Below are 25,291 nucleotides of genomic sequence, written 5' to 3'. Positions count from 1 at the left end.
TTGAGCCTCCAACTCTTGATTTAGGCTCAGGTCATGATCCGAGGATTGTGGCACTGAGCCCCGTATCAGGCTCTACACTGAGCTTGGAGCCTGCTTAGGACTCTGACTCTGACTCTCTCTCTCTTCCCCCTCCCTCTTAAAAAAGAGAAAAGAAAAAAAGGAGAGAAAATCCAGAAATAAACCCACAATTATATAGTCAATTCATCTTTGACAAAGCAGGAAAGAATATCCAATGAGGACAAAAAGTCTCTTCAACAAATGGTGTTGAAAAACTGGACAGCAACATGAAAAAGAACGAAACTGGACTACTTTCTTAAACCATACACAAAAATAAAGTCAAAATGGATTAATGACCTAAATGTGAGGTCTGAAACCATAAAAATCCTAGAACAGAACAGGGACAGTAACTTCTTGGATACTGGCCCTAGCAACTTCTTTCTAGATGTCAACTGAGGCATGGGAAACAAAAAACAAAAACTATTTGGACTACAGCAAAATTAAGTTTCTGCAAAGTGAAGGAAACAGTCAACAAAAATAAAAGGCAATCTACAGAATGGGAGAAGAGACTTGTAAAAAGCATATCTGACAAGGGGTTAGTATCCAAAACACATAAAGAACTTATAGAAGCGCCTGGGTGGCTTAGTCAGTTGGTTAAGCATCTGACTTTGGCTCAGGTCATGATCTCAGGGTTCTTGAGTTCAAGTCAAGCATCGGACTTTTTGCTGTCAGCACAGAGCCCACTTTGGATGTCTATCCCGCTCTCTCTCTCTGCCTCTCCCCCTCTCGTGCTGGTGTTCTCTCTCAAAAATAAATATTAAAAATAAATAACTTACAACACTCAACACCCAAAAAACCCACAAATAACCCAATTAAAAAATGGGTAGAAAACATGAACAGACATTTTTCCAAAGAAGACATCCAGATGCCTAACAGACGCACGAAAAGATGCTCATCATCACTTACCAACAGGGAAATGCAAATCAAAACTATAGTGAGACATCACCTCACATCTGTCAGAATGGCTAAAATCAATAACACAAGAATGAAGAGGTATTGGTGAGAATGTGGAGAAAAAGGAACCCTTGTACACCACTGGTGGGAATGCAAACTGGTGCAGCCACGCTGGAAAACCATATGGAGGTTCCTCAAAAAGTTAAAAGCAGAACTACCTTATGATCCCACAATCACACTAGTGAGTATTTACCCAAGGAATACAAAAACATTAATTCAAAGGGATATATGCACCCCTATGTGTTTAAAAAAAATTTTTTTTAATGTTTATTTATTTTTGAGAGAGACAGAGTAGGAGCAGACAGGGAAAAAGCAGAGAGAGAGAAACACACAATATCCAAAGCAGGCTCCAGCACAGAGCCCGACGCAGGGCTTGAACCCACGAACCATGAGATCATGATCTGAGCCGAAGTCGAACACTCAACTGACTGAGCCACCCAGGCGTCCCCTGCACCCCTATGTTTATAGCAGCACTAATTCAAAGGGATACATGTGGCCTGTATGTTTATAGCGGCACTATTCACAATATCAAAGATATAGAAGCAGCCTTAGTGTCCATCAATAAATAAATGGATAAAGAATATGTGGTATATAGGAGCACCAGGGTGGCTCAGTTGATTAAGTGTCCAACTTCAGCTCAGGTCATGATCTCACAGTTTGTGAGTTCAAGCCCTGAGTCAGGCTCTGTGCTGAACCTCAGAGCCTGAAACCTGCTTCGGATTCTGTGTCTCCCCCTCTCTCTGCCCCTCCCCCACTTGCGCTCAGTCTTTCTCTCTGTCTCAAAAATAAATAAACATTTAAAAAAAGAATATATGGTATATATACATCTTCTGCATATATGTATATAGGTATATGTATGTATGTGTACACACACACACCAAATATTATTCAGCTATAAAAAAGAATGAAGTCTTGCCATTTGCACTGACATGGATGTAGGCAGAGAGTATTATGCTAAATGAAATAAGTCCATTAGAGAATGACAAATACCATACGATTTTACTCATATGTGGAATTTAAGAAACATATGTGGAACTAAGAGCAAAAGGAAAAAAAAGTGAGAGAGAAACCAAGAGACAGACTCTTTTTTTTTTTTTTTTTTTACAGTCTTGACGTCTTTTATTTTTTTTACATTTATCGCGCCATGAATTCATAGGGAATGGGTTCGAACAGCTCAGGCTCCTTTCCATTGGTTCTCACAAAGTGTGCTTCTCTGGGTGGGGCAGGCTGGCGCTTCAGTTGAACCCAAGTACCTTTCTCCTTGGCTTCCTTCTTTTTCTGATCATTTTCCTTCACACGCTTCAGGAAGCTGTCTCGGCTCTTTGAGTGCTTAATGTGCTCAATACGTACATTAATTCTCTTAGCAAGAATCTTGCCCTTGTTTGTTTACGACAATGCCAATAGCATGATGGGTAACACTGTAGACTCTTCCGTGGTAACATTTGTCGGGCATTCCTTTTTGAACAGTGCCCATTCCCTTGATGTCCACAATATCACCTTTCTTGTAGATTCGCATGTATGTTGCCAAAGGAACAACTCCATGTTTTCTAAAAGGCCTAGAGAACATATAGCGAGTACCTCTCCTCTTTCCCTTTGTGTTGGTCATTTTGGTGAATTACTGGAAGATGGTGCTATTGTGAGACAGACTCTTAATTACAGAGAACAACCTGATGGTTACCAGAGGGGAGGGGAGGGGAGGGGGAATGGGTTAAATAGGCAATGGGGATTAAAGAGTGAATTTGTGATAAGAACTGGATGATGTATGAACTGTTGAATCACTATACTGTACACCTGAAACTAATACAATACTGTATGTTAACTAAGTGGGATTAAAATGAAAACTTACAGGAAAAAAGTAACAGCTTAAATAATGCAGAAAATAAAAGGAAGAGTTATAATCATTGTTCAAAAACCACTAGCTTTTTAGACTCTTAAATACAGAGAACTGAGGACTGCTGGAGGGGTTATGAGTGTGGGGACAGGCTAAATGGGTATGAGACACTGAGGAGGGCACTTGTTGGGATCAGCACTGGGTGTTATACATAGGGGATGAATTACTGGAATCTACTACTGAAACCATTATTGCATTATATGCTAACTAACTTGGATATAAATAAATAAATACATACACACATAATAAAATACTAACTTTTTTTTTTTTTTTTTTTTTTTTTAATTTTTTTTTTTTTCAACGTTTATTTATTTTTGGGACAGAGAGAGACAGAGCATGAACGGGCGAGGGGCAGAGAGAGAGGGAGACACAGAAACGGAAACAGGCTCCAGGCTCTGAGCCATCAGCCCAGAGCCTGACGCGGGGCTCGAACTCACGGACCGCGAGATCGTGACCTGGCTGAAGTCGGACGCTTAACCGACTACGCCACCCAGGCGCCCCAAAATACTAACTTTTATAATTGCCCTTGTATTTACTTTCATTGAGATATTTATTCCTTTACATGGCTTTTAGTTACTGTCTCATGGCCTTCATTTTCAAGCTAAAGGACTTCTTTGAGTTTTTCTTGCAGGGCAGGTCTAGTGGTAATAAACTCCCTCAACTTCTGTTTATCTGGAAATGTCTTAATTTCTTTCTTTTTTAAAAGATTTTATTTTCACGTAATCTCTATACTCAATGTGGAGCTGGAACTTGCAACTCCAAGATCAAGAGTTGAACATTCCACCAACCAAGCCAACCAGATGCTCCTCTCTTTTTTTTTCTTAATTTGTGACTGGCCCATAGAGCCAGGTATGCTACATGTAAATGACCTAATTTATTTTTAAATCCAATTTATTTAAAATAAAACATAAAGATACTTTTTGAACTCATGAACTCACGAGTTCATGAGATCATGACCTGAGCCACAGTTGGACACTTAACCAACTAAGCCACCCAGTACCGCAAAACACAAAGATACTTTTTTTTAATTTTATTTTTTATTTTTTAAAGTTTACATCCAAATTAGCATATTGTGAAGCAATGATTTCAGGAGTAGATTCCTTAATGCCCCTTACCCATTTAGCCCATCCCCCCTCCCACACCCCCTCCCGTAACCCTCTGTTTGTTCTCCATATTTATGAATCTCTTCTGTTTTGTCCCCCTCCCTGTTTTTATATTATTTTTGTTTCCCTTCCCTTATGTTCATCTGTTTTGTCTCTTAAAGTCCTCATATGAGTGAAGTCATACGATTTTTGTCTTTCTCTGACTAGTTTCACTTAGCGTAATACCCTCCAGTTCCATCCATGTAGTTGCAAATGGCATTTCATTCTTTTTGATTGCCGAGTAATACTCCATTGTATATATATACCACATCTTCTTTATCCATTCATCCATTGATGGACATTTGGGCTCTTTCCATACTTTGGATATTGTTGGTAGTGCTGCTATAAACATTGGGGTGCACGTGTCCCTTCGAAACAGCCCACCTGTATCCCTTGGATAAATACCCAGTAGTGCAATTGCTGAGTCGTAGGGTAGTTCTATTTTTAGTTTTTTGAGGAACCTCCATACTGTTTTCCAAAGCGGCTGCACCAGCTTGCATTCCAACACAAAGATACTTTTTAAGGACAGTTTTGCCAAGTATTGGACACTTGGTTGACAGTTTAATTCTTTTAGCACTTTGAATAGATTGGCTCACTGCTTTCTGGTGCCCAAAGTTCCTGATGAGAAATGTGCTCATATTCTCATTGAGGATCCTTGTGTGTGATGAGTTGATTCCTTCTGCTTTCACGATTCTTTGCAGAAAGTTTATTATAATGTGTCTCATGGGAGGTGTCCTCGAGTTCACCTTACTTGGAATTCATTAAGCTTCTTGGATATTTATACTCCTGTTTTGCATCAAATTTGTGGCTGTGGTAACTCTGGAAATCAGATTCTTCCCCTTCCTCAGGGTCTTCCGTTTTGTTACTGTTTTTCTTTTTTTGATTGTTGTAGGCTATTTCTCTGTACCAAGAATCAGCCTCAAGTGTAAACTTAAGGTCTTTTCTTCTGGTTTCTTCCGAGCCTTTGCCTAGGCATATACTATCACTTTCTAATTTTCCCTGTAGATACAGTTGTTTTCTAATGTCTTAGTTTTTGATGCCTCACTCCCAAATAAGGTAAAAGAGGAAAAATGAAGGAAGAAGCAAAGAGCACCAGGCCTTTAAATCCACTAGAAGTCACTGGGAGAGGCAGATATATCTGCTTCCCTACCCCCATCTTTCTTTTTGGAACTTTAATTACATATATGGTCAGACCACCTAATTTTTGCTCTATAGTAAACTATTCATTTCTTCCTCAATCTCTTTTGGTCTGTATGCTTTCATTTCTATTGTGGTTTGTTTGTTTGTTTGTTTTTAGGATTTTATTTTTAAGCAATCTCTACACCCAACGTGGGGCTCACACTCACAACTTCGAGATTAAGAGTTGTGTGCTCTACTGACCAGGAGGACCAGGCGCCCCTCTACTGATGTCTTTAAATTCAGTGATCATTATATAACTATATAATGTGCTATTAATGCAATGCCATGTGTTTTTTAAATTTTTTTTTTCAACGTTTATTTATTTTTGGGACAGAGAGAGACAGAGCATGAACGGGGGAGGGGCAGAGAGAGAGGGAGACAGAATCGGAAACAGGCTCCAGGCTCTAAGCCATCAGACCAGAGCCCGACGCGGGGCTCGAACTCACGGACCGCGAGATCGTGACCTGGCTGAAGTCGGACGCTTAACCGACTGCGCCACCCAGGCGCCCCTGTTTTTTAGATGTATTTTTATCTTTAGAAATTATATTTGATTTTTTATAGGTTCCATTTTTCTGTCTTATACTAATATTTTCCTTTAAATCCTTAAACGTACTTTTAATAACCATTTCAAAGTCCAAATCTGCTAATTTCATCACTTCTGTCATTTTTTAGGTCTGCTTCTGTTGACTGATTTTTCTCCTGGTTATGAGTCACAGTTTTGTGATTCTTTCTATGTTTGGCAATTTTTGACTCAACAGTCAACATCGTGAGCACAAGGATTTGTTTTATAACTTTAACATGCCGGACTCTTTTCTGGAAAAAAAGGTAATTTCATATCAGGCAATTATTTTGGAGTCTTTTGTTTTTTTAATTTAAATTTTTTTTTAATGTTTATTTATTCTTGAGAGAGAAGAGAGAGCACGAGCGAGAGAGGGGCAGAGAGAGAGGGAGACACAGAATCTGAAGCAGGCTCCAGACTCTGAACTGTGAGCACAGACCCGGATGCAAGGCTCAAACCCACAAATCATGAGATCATGACCTGAGCCAAAGTCAGACACTTAACTAACTGAGCCACCCAGGCGCCCCTGGAATCTGTTTTTAAGCTTTGTTAGTGTGGTGTAGAATGGTAGCGTTTATGCTAGAGCTGGTGTACCATTAGCAGTAAGGCATGTGTGGCTTACTATTTGGCAATAGATTCAAAGGTAGATTTCTAGAGCACTTTTCTCACAGAGCTCCCTTCTCTCCCATACACTGCCTCCACAGCTCCTAGCCTCAGCCTTTCAAACCTGGATCTGTCTATTCAACTCAGCAATTCTGCCATGTTTGCTTGGGTTCCCCTCTACTGTGCCCCCACCCTGCCCCCGCAGCTTACATAAAGTCTAAAAAAAAAATGGCAAAGTGATAATAGGGCTTGCCTCAGTTGTTCATTGTGATCCGAAATCCTAGTCCTGCATATAATAATAATATATTTGAAATAACAGCTGCTTCAAAAAAAAGTTAACTTGTCAGTCATGTAAAAAGTCTAAATGTAGACATTCCAAACGTGGAATGGTGACATACAAAGTTATCAGTGACTCAGGCTCTACTTGTCTTTCTGTTGGGGTGCAGCCTTCAACTTCATCCTCTAAAATGGAAACTGGAACTCCCACAGGCAGTAGGATAAAAGAGGAAAAAGTATACCCGTGTAGAAATACTCCAGAAGTAACTTCTATAACTTCCTCTTACATCTCATTAGCCAGGACTTAATCACATGACCACATCTAGCTGTAAGGAAGACTGAAAAGTAGCTGTTTTATTTGGGAGACAATGTGCCCAGATGAAAATTAGGGTTCTGTCACTAAAGAAAACAGAAGAAAACAGAAAAGTACTGGGGTACACAATAAACCATCTATGCGATAATTCCTAAGATTAAATTTAAAAGGAAAGGTATACATTTCATGAAGAAATATGTAGAACATTTTCATAATTACCAAAGGACATAAAACAGGACCCACAAATATGAAATCACAGGTCAGGTTCCCAGATAGAAAGACACAATTTTGTTTATCACCATTCCAATTTTTATATCTTGCGGTAAATCCATAAATTTGTAATTAATTTACTTGCAAAGTTTCTTCTCCATGTGTAAAGGTGTTAATATGTTGACCCCATTAACAGAACTATGCCAACAGCTACATTTTATCAGTTTTATCATCATCTGCTAACACTGAAATATCCGTTATTACCCAATAAAGGTTTAATGTTGAATCATCTCAAGGAATCAAAGTATAGCTTCTGGGAAGTCATTCTATCAAAAGTGAAATATCTAACATTAATGAAAATTGAGTTTTAAAAGTTCTACCTTCAACATCAACTTTTTATGAGGCAGTAATACAAATGTAAGTTTTGGTGCAACCGTGTCATGATAAAAATACTGTTCTGACAGTCCCAGGGGCAGACGTGTATGTGCAATTGGTCTGGTGCATACATAACTCCTTTACCAAACAAGCAATATTCTACTAATAGAAAGAAGCTATAATTGTCAAATTTTACAAATTATTTTTAAATCCACATTTAGAACCACAAAAATTTTGTGATTCTACCCATTATCAATGCAATTTAAAAAATTTTTGTATCTTTATAGCACCACTACCAACAATAGCTAAAGTATGGAAAGAGCCCAAATGTCCATCAATGGATGAATGGATAAAGAAGATGTGGTATATATATACAATGGAGTATTACTCGGCAATCAAAAAGAATGAAATCTTGCCATTTGCAACTACATGGATGAAACTGGAGGGTATTACGCTAAGTGAAATTAGTCAGAGAAAGACAAAAATCGTATGACTTCACTCATATGAGGACTTTAAGAGACAAAACAGATGAACATAAGGGAAGGGAAACAAAAATAATATAAAAACAGGGAGGGGGACAAAACAGAAGAGATTCATAAATATGGAGAACAAACAGAGGGTTACGGGAGGGGGTGTGGGAGGGGGGATGGGCTAAATGGGTAAGGGGCATTAAGGAATCTACTCCTGAAATCATTGCTTCACGATATGCTAATTTGGATGTAAACTTTAAAAAATAAAAAATAAAATAAAATAAATTTTTGTATTTTTAAAAAAATACCTGGGGCACTAAGTGGCTCAGTCGGCTGAGCATCCAACTTCCGCTCAGGTCATGATCTCACAGTTCATGAGTTCAAGCCCCACACTGGGCTTGCTGCTGTCAGTGCAGAGCATGCTTCAATTCCTCTGTCTCCCCTCCCCCCCCCCCGCCCCTCCCTTGTTCATGCTCTCTCAAAACTAAAAACTAAAAGCAAAAAAAAAAAAACAAAAAAATCAACTTACTCCTTTGTAAATGAGCAGTAAAGCCTTTCTCTCCAAATTTGTTCAAAATCAATTAGAATATAGTCATGGAATGGAACACCAAAATCTTGAAAGTTTAAAGTTTTTTGAAGTTTGCAAATATTAGACCAAATATCGTAAAAATATTTTTGTGTGTAAGTGACCTCCAAAAAAAAAAAAAGGTAAAATTTCCAGGTGTCAACAGCCAAACCTCTCAGCAAAAGCAAACTAAAATTAGAAATTTCCCATAGAAAGAAAGAAAGAAAGAAAGAAAGAAAGAAAGAAAGAAAGAAAGAAAAGAAGGGTAGGCGAGGGAAGGAGAGAAATTTCCCATCTACCAGAAACATTTAAAAAGGAAGCCTATCTCTGTTCAGGAATTTACATTCTGAATTTTCTCTTCCTCTCTGGCTTAAGAATCTCCAAGGTAATAAATTAACATATACATTAGAAGATGTAGGGGCTGGTGGTACCTTAGAAAATCTAGCAGAGCAAACCACAAAACACCTTAGAGATTCTCACAGAAGAAAAAACAATTCAGCTAAAAACTATTACTCACACAAGGAAAAACACTAGAATATAATAAGCAAATATTCAACAGAAGAATTAAACAGTACACTAGACAAAGTTGAACAGAGAATGAGTGAATCAGAAAAACATTTTAAAGAAATTATCCAAAATACAGGACCTCAAGGAAAAAGACATGACAATATAAGACGTTAAAACAAATACAGGACTGAATGAAATGGGTCTCATACATGTCTAACTGGAGTTACAGAAGGAGCTGCTTCTTTTTTTTTTTTTTAAGGTTAATTTTATTTATTTTGAGAGAGAAAGGAAGAGAGAGAGGAAGAGAGAGAGAGAGAGAGAGAGAGAGAGAGAGAGAGAGAGAAAGAGAGAGAGAGAGATCATGATCTGAGCCAAAATGAAGTCAGAGCCACCCAGGTGCCCACAGGAGGCAGTTCTGTGAAGAGCTGGGTCACTCCAAAACAGGATAAATGAAAGTTAAGTCTCCAGCAATGGTCCTTAATACTGGCTGAACCTTAGATTATCACCTAAGAAGCTTAAAAAAAGAAAGAAAGAAAGAAAGAAAGAAAGAAAGAAAGAAAGAAAGAAAGAAAGAAAGAAAAACAGTGCCTAAACCTACACCACCCAGAGATTTTAGAATTGGTGTGGGGTAGGTCAAAGTATCTTTGTTTCCCTCAAAGCTTCCCAAGCTATTTTAGTGAGTATCCAGGTTTGAGAACCTGTGATCCATACCTACAAACAGCTAAACCAATGAACAAAAATAAAGAGAAAAATGTTAAAAATAACTTCAGAGAAGTAATTTTACCTACAGAGTAGTAAGCCTGCTCACAAACTTCCCAACAATAGAAGCTAAAAGAATAACAGAATCATACCTTCAAAGTGTAGAGAGAAGTAACTGTCAACCTAAAATTCTAAATAGCTAACTAACATTCAATAGTGATAATGAAATAGACATTTTTTAGTCATAAAGTCTGAGAAGTTACCATTTATAGAGCTTTGCAGAAAGAGCTATTAAATAGGGTGGGCTGAACATAGAATGGAATGGGATATAAGAAGAAATTCAAAACATAAAAGCAAAAAACACAACAAATTCTTGTTGCCAGCTAAACTCACATTTCATTTTTTTTTTTTTTTCCCTAAGTAATCAATCAACCAGGATGAAAATCCTCCTGGTCATCCATCCTGGTAGTTCATAAACATGACCAAACAAAGTGACCTGTTTTTAAAAGAACAAACATATGGGCCCAACCCTAGGTGTACTGTAACTCTAGGAATAAGGACATTTTTTTAGCATCCTACACCAAGAGGATAATCAGGTTTAGAAACATCAGGTTCTAGTATTAATACAGCAGTTCTCAAAGTGTGGCTCTGCAGTAGCATCACTGTTATCAGGGAACTTGTGGAAATGCAAATTCTTAGGACCCACCTCAGATCTACTTTATTAGAAATTCTGGGTATGGACTCAGCAACCATGCTTTAATAGGCCCTCCAGGTGACTCTGACACCAGCTCCAGTTTGAGAAAGCTGCTTTAGTCTCATGCTCATATTATCCGTTCACACTTCTACGTGAACAAATCCTCTGCTGCTGTCCTGCCCATAAAATCTATTCATTTAGTCCTCTAGAGCAATGTACCATGGTTAACCAATTCCTAGACATTCTTAATCTCTTCAGTGAATTTTCTTTCTATCTTTTCCCTCAACTGAAACTAACCCTCTTCTCTTATAGAGTTCTCACATAAAAGCTGTTCACTCTCCCAAACACCATGTGGCTGAGGGTCTGGAAAGTGAGGTTCACTCATTCCTGCTTCCTATATCTCCAAAAACATTTGGATAAAAATCTTGCCTTTTGTGACACTCTCCACTCTCAAGCCTTTTAAACTGCGGATGATACTAACTTCCAAATTTCTCTTGTGATGTTGGGAAGAACCCAATGACTACCCAACATTTCCATGTGGATGTTGCAGAGGAACTTCAAATTCAATATATAAACATCAGAACCTGCCATATTACCCAACTCTGTTCTTCCTACAGTTTCTATATGAATGGCACCACCACTCATCTATCTAATTATCCAAGTCCTAAACCTGGAGATAAATCATCAATGGAATCCCTTATCCAAATATTCAATTAATCACCAGTTACTATCAATTTCACCTTCTGTGAATTCTCTAATTCTCTCCATTACAACTGCTAGTGCTATAGTACTAATTACCATCCCTAACTGGGAAATCCTATACAGCAATAGCCTCTTAACTGTTCACCCTCCCTCCTGTATTGCACTCTTCCAGTTCATTTCACAGTCCCTAAATTTTAAGAACATGTATTTTTAAACAATGTGGTAACTTATGGAATGTAAATTATGTTCCAATTTTTTAAAATCATGTAAACTTATAGTTTTAATACTTCTATTATTCTAAATCATCATTAAACACAAGCTTTTAAATCCAGCTCTTTTACTCAATTGTTCTGGGTCACCAACATATTGACAGTTTTATCACAATTATGTAACACAAAGAACATCAATCAAAAAAGGAATTATCGAATTAGACACAAGTTAAAATTTAAGGGCCACAACTGCTAACTTCATCTATGTGAACTTTCCTACAATAAATTTTACCACAATAAATGTTTACTGAACTTTACTGCAATAAGTGTTTTTGTTATAAATAATGGCATTTCAATAAATGTTTAGATGAGCAAACGAAGAAAAAAATTTTTTGAAACTCATGGAAAGAAAACATTCTAGATTCTGAAAAAACGAAAACTCACCATACACACCTGTAGAAGTAGAATTGTTCATGGTAAAGGGTCCGTCAATGTCATCAGAAGAAAGAAGCTCATCAGATCCCCGCTGAAAAGCAAGGGCAATATTGTTAATAAAACAAGTCTTGGATAATGGTCCACATTTACTACTAAAAATATTAAAAATATTAAAAGTTAATATTATTACTTCTGTTTGAATATCAAGGCCTTTAAAGGGAAATCCTCAAGAATCACAAAACTTAAAGGTTGGAGAAGTGAATTTCACAGAAAAAAAAATTACTGTATATCCACATGGTTGTTAGTTATATATACCAAAAAAAAAAAAAAAAAAAAAAAAAAAAAGCCAACCTGCTATCATATAATTGGGGACATAATCCTTCATCCCTTTTTGAACAAACCCAATCTTCAGATGTTTCATTTGAAGTACCAAAAACCATACTTAGGGGTTGCATCCTGAAATTTTTTCTGTAATTTATTTTAAGGTATATTTGGTATATTTTAAATATACTTAGTATTTTAAAATATGTTGTTTTTTTTAGTATATTCTTAAGTATTCATGTGGAAATAATTTGTGTAGCACCTGTTAAGAATCCTGACTTGATACCTACATATTTTTTTATTTTTCATTTTTTATTCATGTATTTTTTCCTATGTGTTTTTTAAAGTTGAACACAAAGACGCAATTTACTTCTATATTTGGTGATAGCTGAAACCCTTTATAATTGGTGATTTTTTTACCCATTAATCTTCAGAATGATCTTTAACGTGTATACTAATTCTTAAACAACTACTGTTTAAATAATTTACTCTTTTCTGCTGATGAGAGTTTTGACCAATTGCAAGCTGAACTGTCAATGCGAAAAGACAAGTCAGACAAGCCTTCTCATTTTAATTGTAAGATCTATTACCAAGATTTAAAAGTTTACATTTACAATGGACAATAAATGCCATATACAAAGTTAAAATCAACCAATTTCCAATGTTACTGTTTGTTTAACCTGGTCAGTTTTGAAGATCAAATATTTTGGTCTACTGGATGATAAAACTTAATCCTTAAACTATCCTACAAATATCAGAATAGTAATTATGCTCCAAAATATGTTTAATGTTTAGGTGTTGAGTACCATTGTAGGAAACAACTTCAGCCTTTGCTAAAGAAAGGCAAAGCACTGATGTGTTTGCATAACAGAAATACAATTACTTAAACAATTCTTGTATTAAACATCTGGAAATTATTCCCTTTCGTTCTTCACGAGTTTATACAGACAGCTTGGGACAAGAAGAAATTAAATAAGCACATAAGAAGAAATAAAAAGGAAAATCTCAACTTCCAGAAAGATAACAGAAGAGTATTTTCATAATTTTGGAGTAGAGAAAGATTTCTTAAACAAGAAACAAAAGCACAATTATGAAGGAAAAATACTGATAAACTTGACATTGAAATTAATTTTATTTACAATATACACAATGTCAAATTATTATGTTGTACATCTGAAACTAATGCTGTATGTCAGGTTTTTGGGTTTTTTTTAAGAATTTTATTTAATAAGAGACATTAGGAGATTTAAAAGGCAAGTAACAGAGTGGGAGAAAATATCTGCAATACACATAACCAACAAATTTTATATCCAGAACTTACTAAGAAAGAGAAAAAAGGAGAAAAAAAAAATCCTCACTAGCAATCACTAAGAAAGTCCAAATAAAAGAAAACAACAAAAGAGTTCCATAGGCACCTAACAAAGTGGTAGACTTTACTTGTGTTCCAGAGTATTTGTGCCTTCCCTTTTTCCTGTGAAAGGATTTTTCACCCCCATCCATGGTGACATAACTTGCCATGTCTCCTGTGGGAGAATACTTCCCTCACCCACTGACACTGAGCACAGTTTTACAATATGCTCTGGCCTATGGAATATGAGTAGACATGACCCATACTAAATCCAAGCAGAAGCTTCAAAAGATATTACTAGTTTCTGCTAATTTTTTCCTCTTTCCCCCTTAAATACGGGCTGTTCTTTCAACCTGATTCCCAGAAAAAGAACACATACAGCTTCAGAACAGCCACCAGCCACTATAAGTGAATGAGAAACAAATGTTATGTCTAAGCTATATCTAAATGACTAAAACCATATCCAATAGACATATGAAAAGATGCTTAACCTCACTGGTCATCAGGGAAATGTAAGTTAAAACCATAATAAAATACTAGATATTAAAAAAGACTGACAATATCAAGAGTTGATAACAATGTGGAACATCAGAACTAGTATATTGCTAGTGGGAGTGCAAGTTGGCACAACTTTGGAAAACTGACCCAATATACTAATGTTGAATATATGACTATCCTACAAACCTTATGTATTCTATTCCTATGAATACACTCAAGACAGTTCATGCTTATGTGCACCTAAACACATGAGAATGTTCTCATCAGCATTGTTTCTACTCATCAAATTGGAAACAGCTACGTTATCAACTCTAGTATGGATAGATTGTTGTAAATGCACTCGATGATTTATGCCACTGAGAATGAATTATTGCCCCATACACTAACATAGATAAATCTCACAAGCATAAGAAGTCATTCACAAAAGAATATATACTGTATCATACTACTGCATTTATATGGAGTTCAAGAATATGGTGAAAACAAAATTACACATTGGACAGCAACATGCAAAAGAATGAAACTGGACCACTTTCTTACACCATATATAAAAATAAAGTCAAAATGGATTTAAGACCTAAGTATGAGACCTGAAACCATAAAAATCCTAACTTCTTTGACATCAGCCATAGCAACTTCTTCTAGATATTTCTCCTGTGGCAAGGGAGATAAAAGCAAAAATATATTACTGAGACTTCAACAAAATAAAAAGCTTCTGCACAGCGAAGGAAACAATCAACAAAACTAAAAGGCAACCAATGGAATGGGAGAAGATATTTGCAAACGACATACACAATAAAGGGTTAGTATCCAAAATATATAAAGAACTGATGCAACTCAACACCCCCAAAATGAATAATCCAATTAAAACATGGGCAGAAGATACGAAGACACTTTTCCAAAGAAGACATACAGATGGCCAACAGACACCTGCAAACATGTTCAACATTACTTATCTGAGGGAAATACAAATCAAAACTACTATGAGATATCACCTCACACCTGTAAGAATGGCTAAAATCAACAACTCGAGAAATAACAGGTGTTGGCAAGGATGTGGAAAAAGGAGACCCCTCTTGCACTGTTGGTGGGAATGCGAACTGGTACAGTGACCATGGAACAGAGTATGGAGGTGCCTCAAAAACTTAAAAATAGAACTACTCTACAATCCACCAATTGCATTACTAGGTATTTACCAAAGAATACAAAAATACTAATTCAAAGGGATACATGCACCTCAATGTTTATAGTAGCATTACCTACAATAGCCAAATTATGGAAACAGCCCAAGTGTCCATCAACTAATGAATCAATAAAGATGTTGCAGCATATATATACAATGGAATATTATTTGGCCATAAAAAAGAATTAAATCTTGCCATTTGCCATGACACAGGTGGAGCCAGAGTATTATGCTAAGCGAAATAAGTCAGCCAAAGATAAATACCGTATGATTTCACTCATGTGTGGAACTTAAGAAACAAAACACATGACCAAAGGGGGGACAAAAAGAGAGAGAGAGGCAAACCAAGAAACAGACTCTTAACTATAGAGAACAAATGGATGATTACCAGGAAGAAGGTGGGTGGAAGGGGGATGTGCTGAACAGGTGACAGGGATTAAGGAGTGCACCTGTGATGAGCATGGGTGCTGTATGGCAATGCTGGTCATTATACTATACACCTGAAACTAATATTAGGCTATGTTAACTGCAATTTAAATAAAAAGTACTTTCATTCTTCAAAGACACCATTAAAAAAGAAAAAGAATGAAAAACCAAGCCAGAGAATGGGAGAAAATATTTGCAAAAACTAAATAAAGACAAATAACCCAATAATAATAATAATAATAAACAGGCAAAAAGCATTTGAAAAGACATTTCTCCAAAGATATACAAATGGCCTGTAAACACATGAAAATATCAAATATCAACATCATTAGACATTAAGGAAATGGAAATTTAAAAAAAATAAGTGCAGTATTTGCACTTTATTTGTTTGTTTTTAGGGAAAGCGCGCAAGCGGGGGACAGGGAGAGAGAGAGAATCTTAAAGGCTCCAACACTCAGCACAGAGCTTGAAGCAGGGCTCAATCCCATGACCCTGGGATCATGACCTGAGCCAAAATCAGGAGTCAGACGCTCAACCGACTGAGCCACGCAGGTTGCCCGAGAAATGCAAATTTTAAAACCACAGAGAGCACTTCAAATAAAATGTAAGACTAAGACATCACCACACACCTACCAGAACAATTAGAATAAGGAAAGGTGACATATCAAATGCAGGTGAGGATGTGGAAGAAAGTGGATCTCTCATACACTGAAGATAGGAACGGTACAGCCACTCTGGACTGTTTGGTGGTTTCTTTAAAATGAAACATACACAGCAATCTCAAAAGATCACATTCTCAAAACAAAAATTCACATGTTCTACGATTTTATTCATACAACATTCTCAAAATGACAGAATTATAGAGATGGAAAAGAGACCAACAGTTGTGAGGGAGCAGAGATGGTTGGGAGGAGGTAGTGGGTAATTAAAGGATGCCAGAAGGGAGATCTTTGTGGTGATAGGTTAGTTCTGTATCTTGACTGTAATAGTTACATGAATCTACACATGCAACAAAATGAAACAATTATAAACAGGCACTTTATCAATGTCTTTGATAGTGTGCTGTAATTAAAATGTAACCATTGGAGGAACCTGGGAGGGTACACAGGACCCCTCCACAATATCTCTACAATTTGTTGTGAATCTTGAAATTTTTCCCAAATAAAAAGTTAAGACAAAAAACAAAACAGGGGCGCCTGTGTGGCTCAGTCGGTTGAGTGTCTGACTTTGGCTCAGGTCATGATCTCTGGGTTTGTGAGTTTGAGCCCCACATCGGGCTCTGTGCTGACAGCTCAGAGCCTGGAGCCTGCTTCATATTCTGTGTCTCCCTCTCTCTGCCCCTCCTTCACTCACACTCTGTCTATCTCAAAAATAAATAAAACATTAAAAAGTTTTTTTGAAATAAAAAATAAAAAACAAAACAAAACAGAACAAAACATGTATCATTCTAAGCCAGAGGATTCCTACTTGACTTGAGACTTTTTGCTGGCCTAAAATAGTCATCACCAACACCTGTGCTCGATCAACCCTCAAGAAGGGATAAGACAAGGCTGGTCAAGCTGTCAGTTACTACAGCTCACTGTCAGAGCTCATGCCTCACACTACTGTTCCATACAATGGTGATCCAGAAGGCATCCCTTCAAAGACAGGCAACATTCAAAGAAAAACAATCCTATGAGTTCCTTATGGGAATCTGTACATAAGGCAAAGGAAGGGAAGACTCAGAAGCCAGACAACATACACCAGAAAAAGTATACAACTTTAAATTATGAGCAAATAAGAACTTTGTAAAATAAAATAAAAAATTAAGAAAATAGCCTCTCCTAAATAAAATGCAAAGGGATATAACAGCTCAAAGGAGAGGCAAGTAAGAATTCTACCAAACGATTTAAAAGATAGATTGATGAAAAAAAAAAGAATAAAGCAGTGTCGTGAAAGTCAGACATTACAAAGAGGAGAGCCAAAAGTGCAAAACACACCTTTCCACCATCCAAGGAAGTTACCTACTGCAAAGAACCAACTCTTAATCTGGACTTTAAGTATCCAAAAGCCACAAAGAATAAATTTTCAGGAAAGCCCTCCCTTGCAGGCACATGAGATTACTTAAATGCAACTGGCGAAAGTGTCAGACTGTTAACAAAGGCCCCACACAATGTTTGACAGCTAAGAATCCAAAAACTTCCCTGCAGTCTTCTTAATGCACACAAGCTATTTCAGTTACAATTTGGGGAGAACTGAGTTACTCATAGTTCTATTTCCATCTTATTCAATAAACTGTTACCTGGTTTCCTAACAAGTAAATCACCAATCAACCATTAACATGAAATTATTCCCTGTTGCTTACTGAATCAATTCTAAACTTACTATATGGCCATTAAAAGCTCTTTCTAACCCAGACCTCCTCCTACACACAGTAACACTCCTGTCTTGTAATTTACCCCAGACACACTATCTTTATTCTTGCCTCATTATGCTATTCTCCCACCTCAAACACTATCCCTTCACTACATATCCATTCCTACATAATGATCACAAGTAAATACTATCACATCCTTGAAAATTTTCCTTTCCCCAAAATGAAGAGGCTGAACTTAATTTTGATTGCCTTGCGGGATTAAAATGTACGTATGTTTTAGGATGTTAGTACACTTGCATAATGTATTCTTCCTATATGTATAGCTATCAATATCACACATTTTGTCAAATATGCATGCAAAGTTTTTTTTTTTTTCAGCCACTTTCAGTCTATTATTGTGTCTTACACTTGACTGTATTTCCCCACAGTCTATAGGACAGTGTCAGGTATATTATATGTAATGACTCTCTGCCTTGGTTATACATTACAATCATATAACCAGTTTAAAAAAATTGTTTTTATTTGAGAGAAAGAGTATGTGCTCAAATAGGGGGAGAGGGGCAAAGGGAGAGAAAGAGAGAATCCCATATAATCAGTTTAAAATCAACACCAGATGTCAGGTCCTACCCCAAAGATTCTTAACCAATAGGTATAGGCTAAGGCGGAACCTGTATATTTCCAAAGGTCTAATGTGTACCCACCTGAGGACCACTATAAACAGATGTTTTAATAAACACAGAAATATAAGAGTGAAGTGGTTTAAAAGACTAAAATAAAATAGTCTTCTAGAGTAGACCAGATCTAGGTTCAACAGACTCCACAATCTTAAATTTACCTTTGTATGATACTACACGTTATTTTTTTTTTTCAGCCTTCCCTTTTTATTTTTATTTTTTTTATGAAATTTATTGACAAATTGGTTTCCATACAACACCCAGTGCTCATCCCAAAAGGTGCCCTCCTCAATACCCATCACCCACCCTCCCCTCCTTCCCACCCCCTATCAACCCTCAGTTCTCGGTTTTTAACAGTCTCTTATGCTTTGGCTGTCTCCCACTCTAACCTCTTTTTTTTTTTTTTCCTTCCCCTCCTCCATGGGTTTCTGTTGAGTTTCTCAGGATCCACATAAGAGTGAAACCATATGGTATCTGTCTTTCTCTGTATGGCTTATTTCACTTAGCATCACACTCTCCAGTTCCATCCACGTTGCTACAAAAGGCCATATTTCATTTTTTCTCATTGCCACGTAATATTCCATTGTGTATATAAACCACAATTTCTTTATCCATTCATCAGTTGATGGACATTTAGGCTCTTTCCATAATTTGGCTATTGTTGAGAGTGCTGCTATGAACATTGGGGTACAAGTGGCCCTATGCATCAGTACTCCTGTATCCCTTGGATAAATTCCTAGCAGTGCTATTGCTGGGTCATAGGGTAGGTCTATTTTTAATTTTTTGAGGAACCTCCACACTGCTTTCCAGAGTGGCTGCACCAATTTGCATTCCCACCAATAGTGCAAGAGGGTTCCCGTTTCTCCACATCCTCTCCAGCATCTATAGTCTCCTGATTTGTTCATTTTGGCCACTCTGACTGGCGTGAGGTGATACCTGAGTGTGGTTTTGATTTGTATTTCCCTGATAAGGAGCGACGCTGAACATCTTTTCATGTGCCTGTTGGCCATCCGGATGTCTTCTTTAGAGAAGTGTCTATTCGTGTTTTCTGCCCATTTCTTCACTGGGTTATTTGTTTTTCGGGTGTGGAGTTTGGTGAGCTCTTTATAGATTTTGGATACTAGCCCTTTGTCCGATATGTCATTTGCGAATATCTTTTCCCATTCCGTTGGTTGCCTTTTAGTTTTGTTGGTTGTTTCCTTTGCTGTGCAGAAGCTTTTTATCTTCATGAGGTCCCAGTAATTCACTTTTGCTTTTAATTCCCTTGCCTTTGGGGATGTGTCGAGTAAGAGATTGCTACGGCTGAGGTCAGAGAGGTCTTTTCCTGCTTTCTCCTCTAAGGTTTTGATGGTTTCCTGTCTCACATTCAGGTCCTTTATCCATTTTGAGTTTATTTTTGTGAATGGTGTGAGAAAGTGGTCTAGTTTCAACCTTCTGCATGTTGCTGTCCAGTTCTCCCAGCACCATTTGTTAAAGAGACTGTCTTTTTTCCATTGGATGTTCTTTCCTGCTTTGTCAAAGATGAGTTGGCCATACGTTTGTGGGTCTAGTTCTGGGGTTTCTAGTCTATTCCATTGGTCTATGTGTCTGTTCTTGTGCCATACACGTTATTTAATCTAAGGCTGTTTACTCATCTGTAAAATGAGGATAATAATGCTACCCATCATCACCATCCTCTGAGGATTAATGTTTCTAATGCATAAGGTATCACTAAACACTAGCAGATAAACACTAATGATTAATTACTCAGTCCTTTTCAAAAGCTATACATGTCAGTAGTTACTTGTATTCAATGTAATTAGTACTAGATAACAATCTCCTAAAGGTGAAAGGTAACATTCTTTCAATAAAGAAAACTTTCTAAAGTTTTAAAAAGAAACGTCACCTCCCCATCCTAACAGCAAAAAATTAACGAAAGACTTGGCTTTGATAAAACATGCTTAAAAACTGAAAGCAATACTTTTCACATTTTATGTAACAAACTCTTAAAATATATATCCATTTCTAATAAATAAAATTGAAACATTCTTTGTATAGGATTGCATACGAGAGCTAATAAAGTCCCATTTTATGATTAACCTCTGAGGATGAGAAAGAATAAAGCATGTATCTGCCTGGGCATTAGGACTTTTCCTGCAGAACACTGGTAAGATCTGTTAAGAGAAAAAAGTAAAAATTTTCACTATAACCATCCTTATTTAAGCATCTTTGCATACTTATTCAATTATCTCAGGATAAATCTGTAGATGTTAAACAGCCTGATTTTTTATTTTTATAATTCATTTTATCTTAAGTACATTCTGCAACATTATAATATGAATCCATGCCCCTGTCTGTAATCCTTTTATAACTGATAAGCTTTTGCCACACTGTTGGAGTCTTTGTATTCTATTCAAAATGAATATTCAGAAATGAAATAAACAGTTCGTCCTTTGTGAGCATAAAGTAAGACTGCAAGAAATCTCAAGTTTCCACTCAACGATGTAGAGTAACTTAAAGTTGCTACTACACTACACGTGACTAGGAAGAAGCATTTTTATTTCTATAGGGGTCTTTCAAATATTGTTAGAATTAGCACATGACCACCTCATTTTATTTTTTTCCCACAACATTTTAGTATTACTCAGAGTCTGGCTCACAATTTGTGTAGGAAAGAATTTAACTTTGCCAATTAGAGGTCTGGCTTTTGCCCTCTCCTTCTGGGAAGTATCTCTAAAGTCCTGGAAGGTCACGCTTGAAAGAAGTATCTTTTTTTTTTTTTTTTTTTTTAACTTGAGGGCTTTAGGTCACTGACAAGGGACTGACCACATCAAAAAAATCAACAATGTAATTTAGGGTAAATATGGGCTTTTGCTCATGCCTAAAGACTGAGATCTGCCTCAAGGGCAATCAATTATGCCTACACAAGGGAGCTTCTCAATAAAAAAAATATAGTTAATCACTAAAGCACAAGTGAACTTCCCTGTTTGACAATACTCCATAAGTACTACCACACACTGATGACGGGCAAGTAATGTGTCCTGATGCCACAGAGAGAGGACAAAGGATGCTCTCTGTGTTTGGTACTTCCCCAGACTCTGCCGTATGTGTTTCTTCCCTTGGCTGACTTAAATCTATACCCCTTCCCTGTAATAACCACTAACCATGAGTATAACAGCTTTCAGTGAGTTCCATAAATCCTTTTAGCAAATTATGGGACCTCAGCATTGGTTTGGGAAACCCCCAGAACTTACAGTTGGTGTTGTAAGTGAGGGTAGTCTTCTGTGGACTATGTCCCCTAACTTTGCAGTTGGCCTAATTCCTCTCAAGGTTAAATGATGAATCAATCAAATATAACAAAAGTATTCATTTAGCAGATTTTTAAAAACTGTATTCTTAACCTCTGAATTACCATTTGGACTTCTAACTATAAAAGAAAAATTTAACCTAAAAATGTGATTAAATATTCAAGTATAGAAAAACCAGAATAATTAAGTTAAATTTATATGACACCTTAAATAAATTAATGTAACATCTTAACTATCACATTCTATGTTTCCACACAAAATATAAACTGCCATAATAAAAAAATGATGAACACTGCAGAGTCTTCAAAATAAACACATATAAGGGGCACCTGGGTGGCTTAGTCAGTTAAGTGCCCAACTTCAGCTCACATCATGATCTTGCAATTTGTGTGTTTGAGCCCTGCATCAAAGCTCTGCGCTGACTGCTCTGGGCCTGGAGCCCACTTCAGATTCTGTGTCTCCCTCTCTCTCTCTGCCCCTGCCCTACACGCACTCGCTGGCTCTCTGTCTGTCTGTCTCTCTCTCTCTCTCTCAAAAATAAAAACATTAAAATTAATTAATTAATTAATTAATTATATTTAAGTCTAAAAATTCTACAAGATCTTTCAAGAATAACAGGAGCACCTTATAAGTAAAGCAAACACTATAGTATTGAGTGAAGTATTGGAATGACTGGTTTTATTTTTTTAATGTATTTTTCTTTTTCTTTATTTTTGAAAGGGTGGGGGGAAGAGAGGAAGAGGGAGAGGGAGAAAATCCCAAGCAGCAGACAGCACAGAGCCCCATGCAGAGCTCAAACCCACAAACCGTGAGATCAAGACCCCAAGCCAAGATAAATAGCTGGGTGCTTAACCAACTGAGCCACCCAGAAGCCCCATGACTACTTTTATTTTTATACTTTATCACACAAGAAAAAATATTTGATACTAAAGTTTCATACCTGAAAATCCTGTTTTACATCAGAAAAAGGGTTGACTATCATATAAAATAAACCACATATCTCTCAAATAGTTACGATACTTTAAAAAAAATGGTAACTTTCTGACCCTAATAGGGGTCTGATAAACACAAGACAAAGAGAACAAAAAGGCTTACATTTGAAAATTCAGTCACAGAAAAAGTATTCTGATAATCAAAATTTACTGGCTAAGCTTTTCCCCAAGAATTCATTTTCAAATTATAGAAAACAAAGGTTATTAATATTATAAAGCTCAAATCCCAAAAGCCATATTACTTTGTAAAACTCTGTAAAAGAGGAGAAAAACACAATTAGTTCTGTATTAAACATTCCCTTCTTTTAAAAACCAACTTTTCTTTCCTAGACATAAATTCTTTCTCCTGAAAACACATCACCATCTATAATTACAGATTACTTCAGTACAAAACAAATTTCTGAAAATTATACTTAATATTTATATCCTATGTGTCTGAAAAGCAATTTTCCATTAAAGTAAGGGAAGAGCGATGCAGACTACGCAAATTGAGGATCTCTCACAAGGGATGACTGCTATGAGAGAGGATGGTTTAAGAGATGGGTGGAAGATGAGCAGAATGAAGACCCCTGTACCACAGAGAAACAAATTAACATTACACAAAAGGCTTTAACAAGCCAAATGAAGACATCACAGAAGGTGGGCTGCATGAAAACACTGGCTCAACCGTCTCCTTAGAAACACACAGTAAATTTACGTAAGTGCAGCAGTTGCTTTCTGGACTTGTTAGCTCTCTGGCTAAGTCAACACACCAATCAGCTTCACTGCCTCTGGTACCAATTACTGAAGTTCTCTCCTATTGAAGAATAATGAAATATACAGGACCAACAAAGCAAAACAATATTGTAATTAGCAGCACAAATAAAGTGTTCCATTAACAAATTTGATGGAGAGTGGTTTTATTTAGCATTAGAGCAATATTATTATGATAGAAAGCAACCCACACAACTGAGAAACAGCCACTAAAGTAACATGTAAGGAAGATTCTGAAAAATAAACCATTAACTCACAGTTAATCTTCAGATCATATCAAAAATGCACACGTAATTCAAGAATAAGATATCATTTGTTTTAGCCTATCAAGATGCTATGACCATAAAAAAAAATGGCTATCAAAATTATCTCAGAATTGTCTATGATCCTAGTACTTTTTTTAAACAAAAGAATCTTAAATACTGAAATTAGTATCCAAGTTGTACCATGAAGCCAAGCTAGCCCCCCCTTTTAAATTTCTAACAGACAGTCTTAGTGAGGCTCTATGAACACTTCCCAGAACAGACACACATGTTAATCCTGTGGATACATTTTTCCGTAAACAGGAATAAAAGTGATATTATATAAAGTCTCACCATAGTATATACACTTGTTGATTATGATCTCCTGATTACTCACCTTTATATCTTCCTCCACAGAACCTACTATAACATTTTACATGGCACCTATGTTCAAAACTTTGTCTAAAAAGGAATTTAAAAATGAATAAAAACTACACAGAGAAGAGAACAAACAATATTCAGTGAGGCTTTCAGATTAACTGTGAGGCAGTATGTAACTTCAAGTATTTTTTTCCTAATTCAGCCTTTTGTTAACATTCACCATTTCACAGCTTCCTGTTATTCAAAGCACATCCAAAACCCACAGGCACTAGCTATTATTGGTATCTCTACCTTTGCAAATGACTTGGAGATCATATTCCCAAACACTGTGGCCCCATTAACACTCATCATCTACTAAATGTGTGACTATACCTAAACATATTTTTTTGGTTAATGTTTATTTATTTATATTTGAGAGAGAGGAAGAGAGAGAGAGAGAGAGAGAGAGAGAGAGAGAGAGAGAGCGCGCATAAGCAGAATAGGGGCAGGGAGAGAGAGAGAGAGAGAGCATAAGCAGATTAGGGGCAGAGAGAGAGAGAGAGAGAGAGAGAGAGAGAGAGAGAGAGAGAGAACGTGCACGCAAGCGAGCTCAAGAGAATCCGAAGCAGGCTCCAGGCTCAGAGCTGTCAAGGCAGAGCGCAACGCAGGGCTTGAACTCATGAATGAACTGTGAGATCACGACCTGAGTCGAAGTCAGACGTTTAGCCAACTGAGCCAACATTATTCTTAAAAAACAATTACCACCCCCCAAAAAACAGTTGCCAAACTGTTCTCTTGTGCTATTTTCCTTTCCAAGTCTACCACTATTGAGATTTTAGGACAGTGAGAGTAAAAAAGACAACGATGGGGCAAATTCTACAAACATAAAGCTATAACAATGTTCAAGACAAAGAAAAAACCCTGCCCTTTATGCATGGAGTTTACAATCCTGCAGAAGGAAACAGATAGTCAAAAATATTAAACTATGTAATATGTTTTAGAGTCATAAGT

The 25,291-nt window shown here is 36.8% G+C and overlaps 1 protein-coding gene across 8 annotated transcripts in view; it reads right to left on the bottom strand.

Annotated features, from left to right (window-relative positions):
- The window catches only part of PTBP3 (polypyrimidine tract binding protein 3), a 121,897-nt gene that overhangs the window by 70,689 nt on the left and 25,917 nt on the right, over window positions 1-25,291 (bottom strand). For 4 of the 8 annotated variants that reach the window (XM_047829513.1, XM_047829515.1, XM_047829516.1 and 1 more), the window contains one exon: window positions 11,850-11,931. In XM_047829513.1, coding sequence (XP_047685469.1) covers window positions 11,850-11,931 — 82 coding nt within the window. Of the gene's footprint in view, window positions 1-11,849; window positions 11,932-25,291 lie in introns of those variants that run through there. The other 4 variants (XM_047829514.1, XM_047829517.1, XM_047829518.1 and 1 more) reach the window with 1 other exon arrangement.

This window comes from Prionailurus viverrinus, chromosome D4 (genome assembly GCF_022837055.1).
Source record: "Prionailurus viverrinus isolate Anna chromosome D4, UM_Priviv_1.0, whole genome shotgun sequence".
Classification (NCBI taxonomy): Eukaryota; Metazoa; Chordata; class Mammalia; order Carnivora; family Felidae; genus Prionailurus; species Prionailurus viverrinus.
This window is presented reverse-complemented; position numbering and strand designations above follow the sequence as displayed.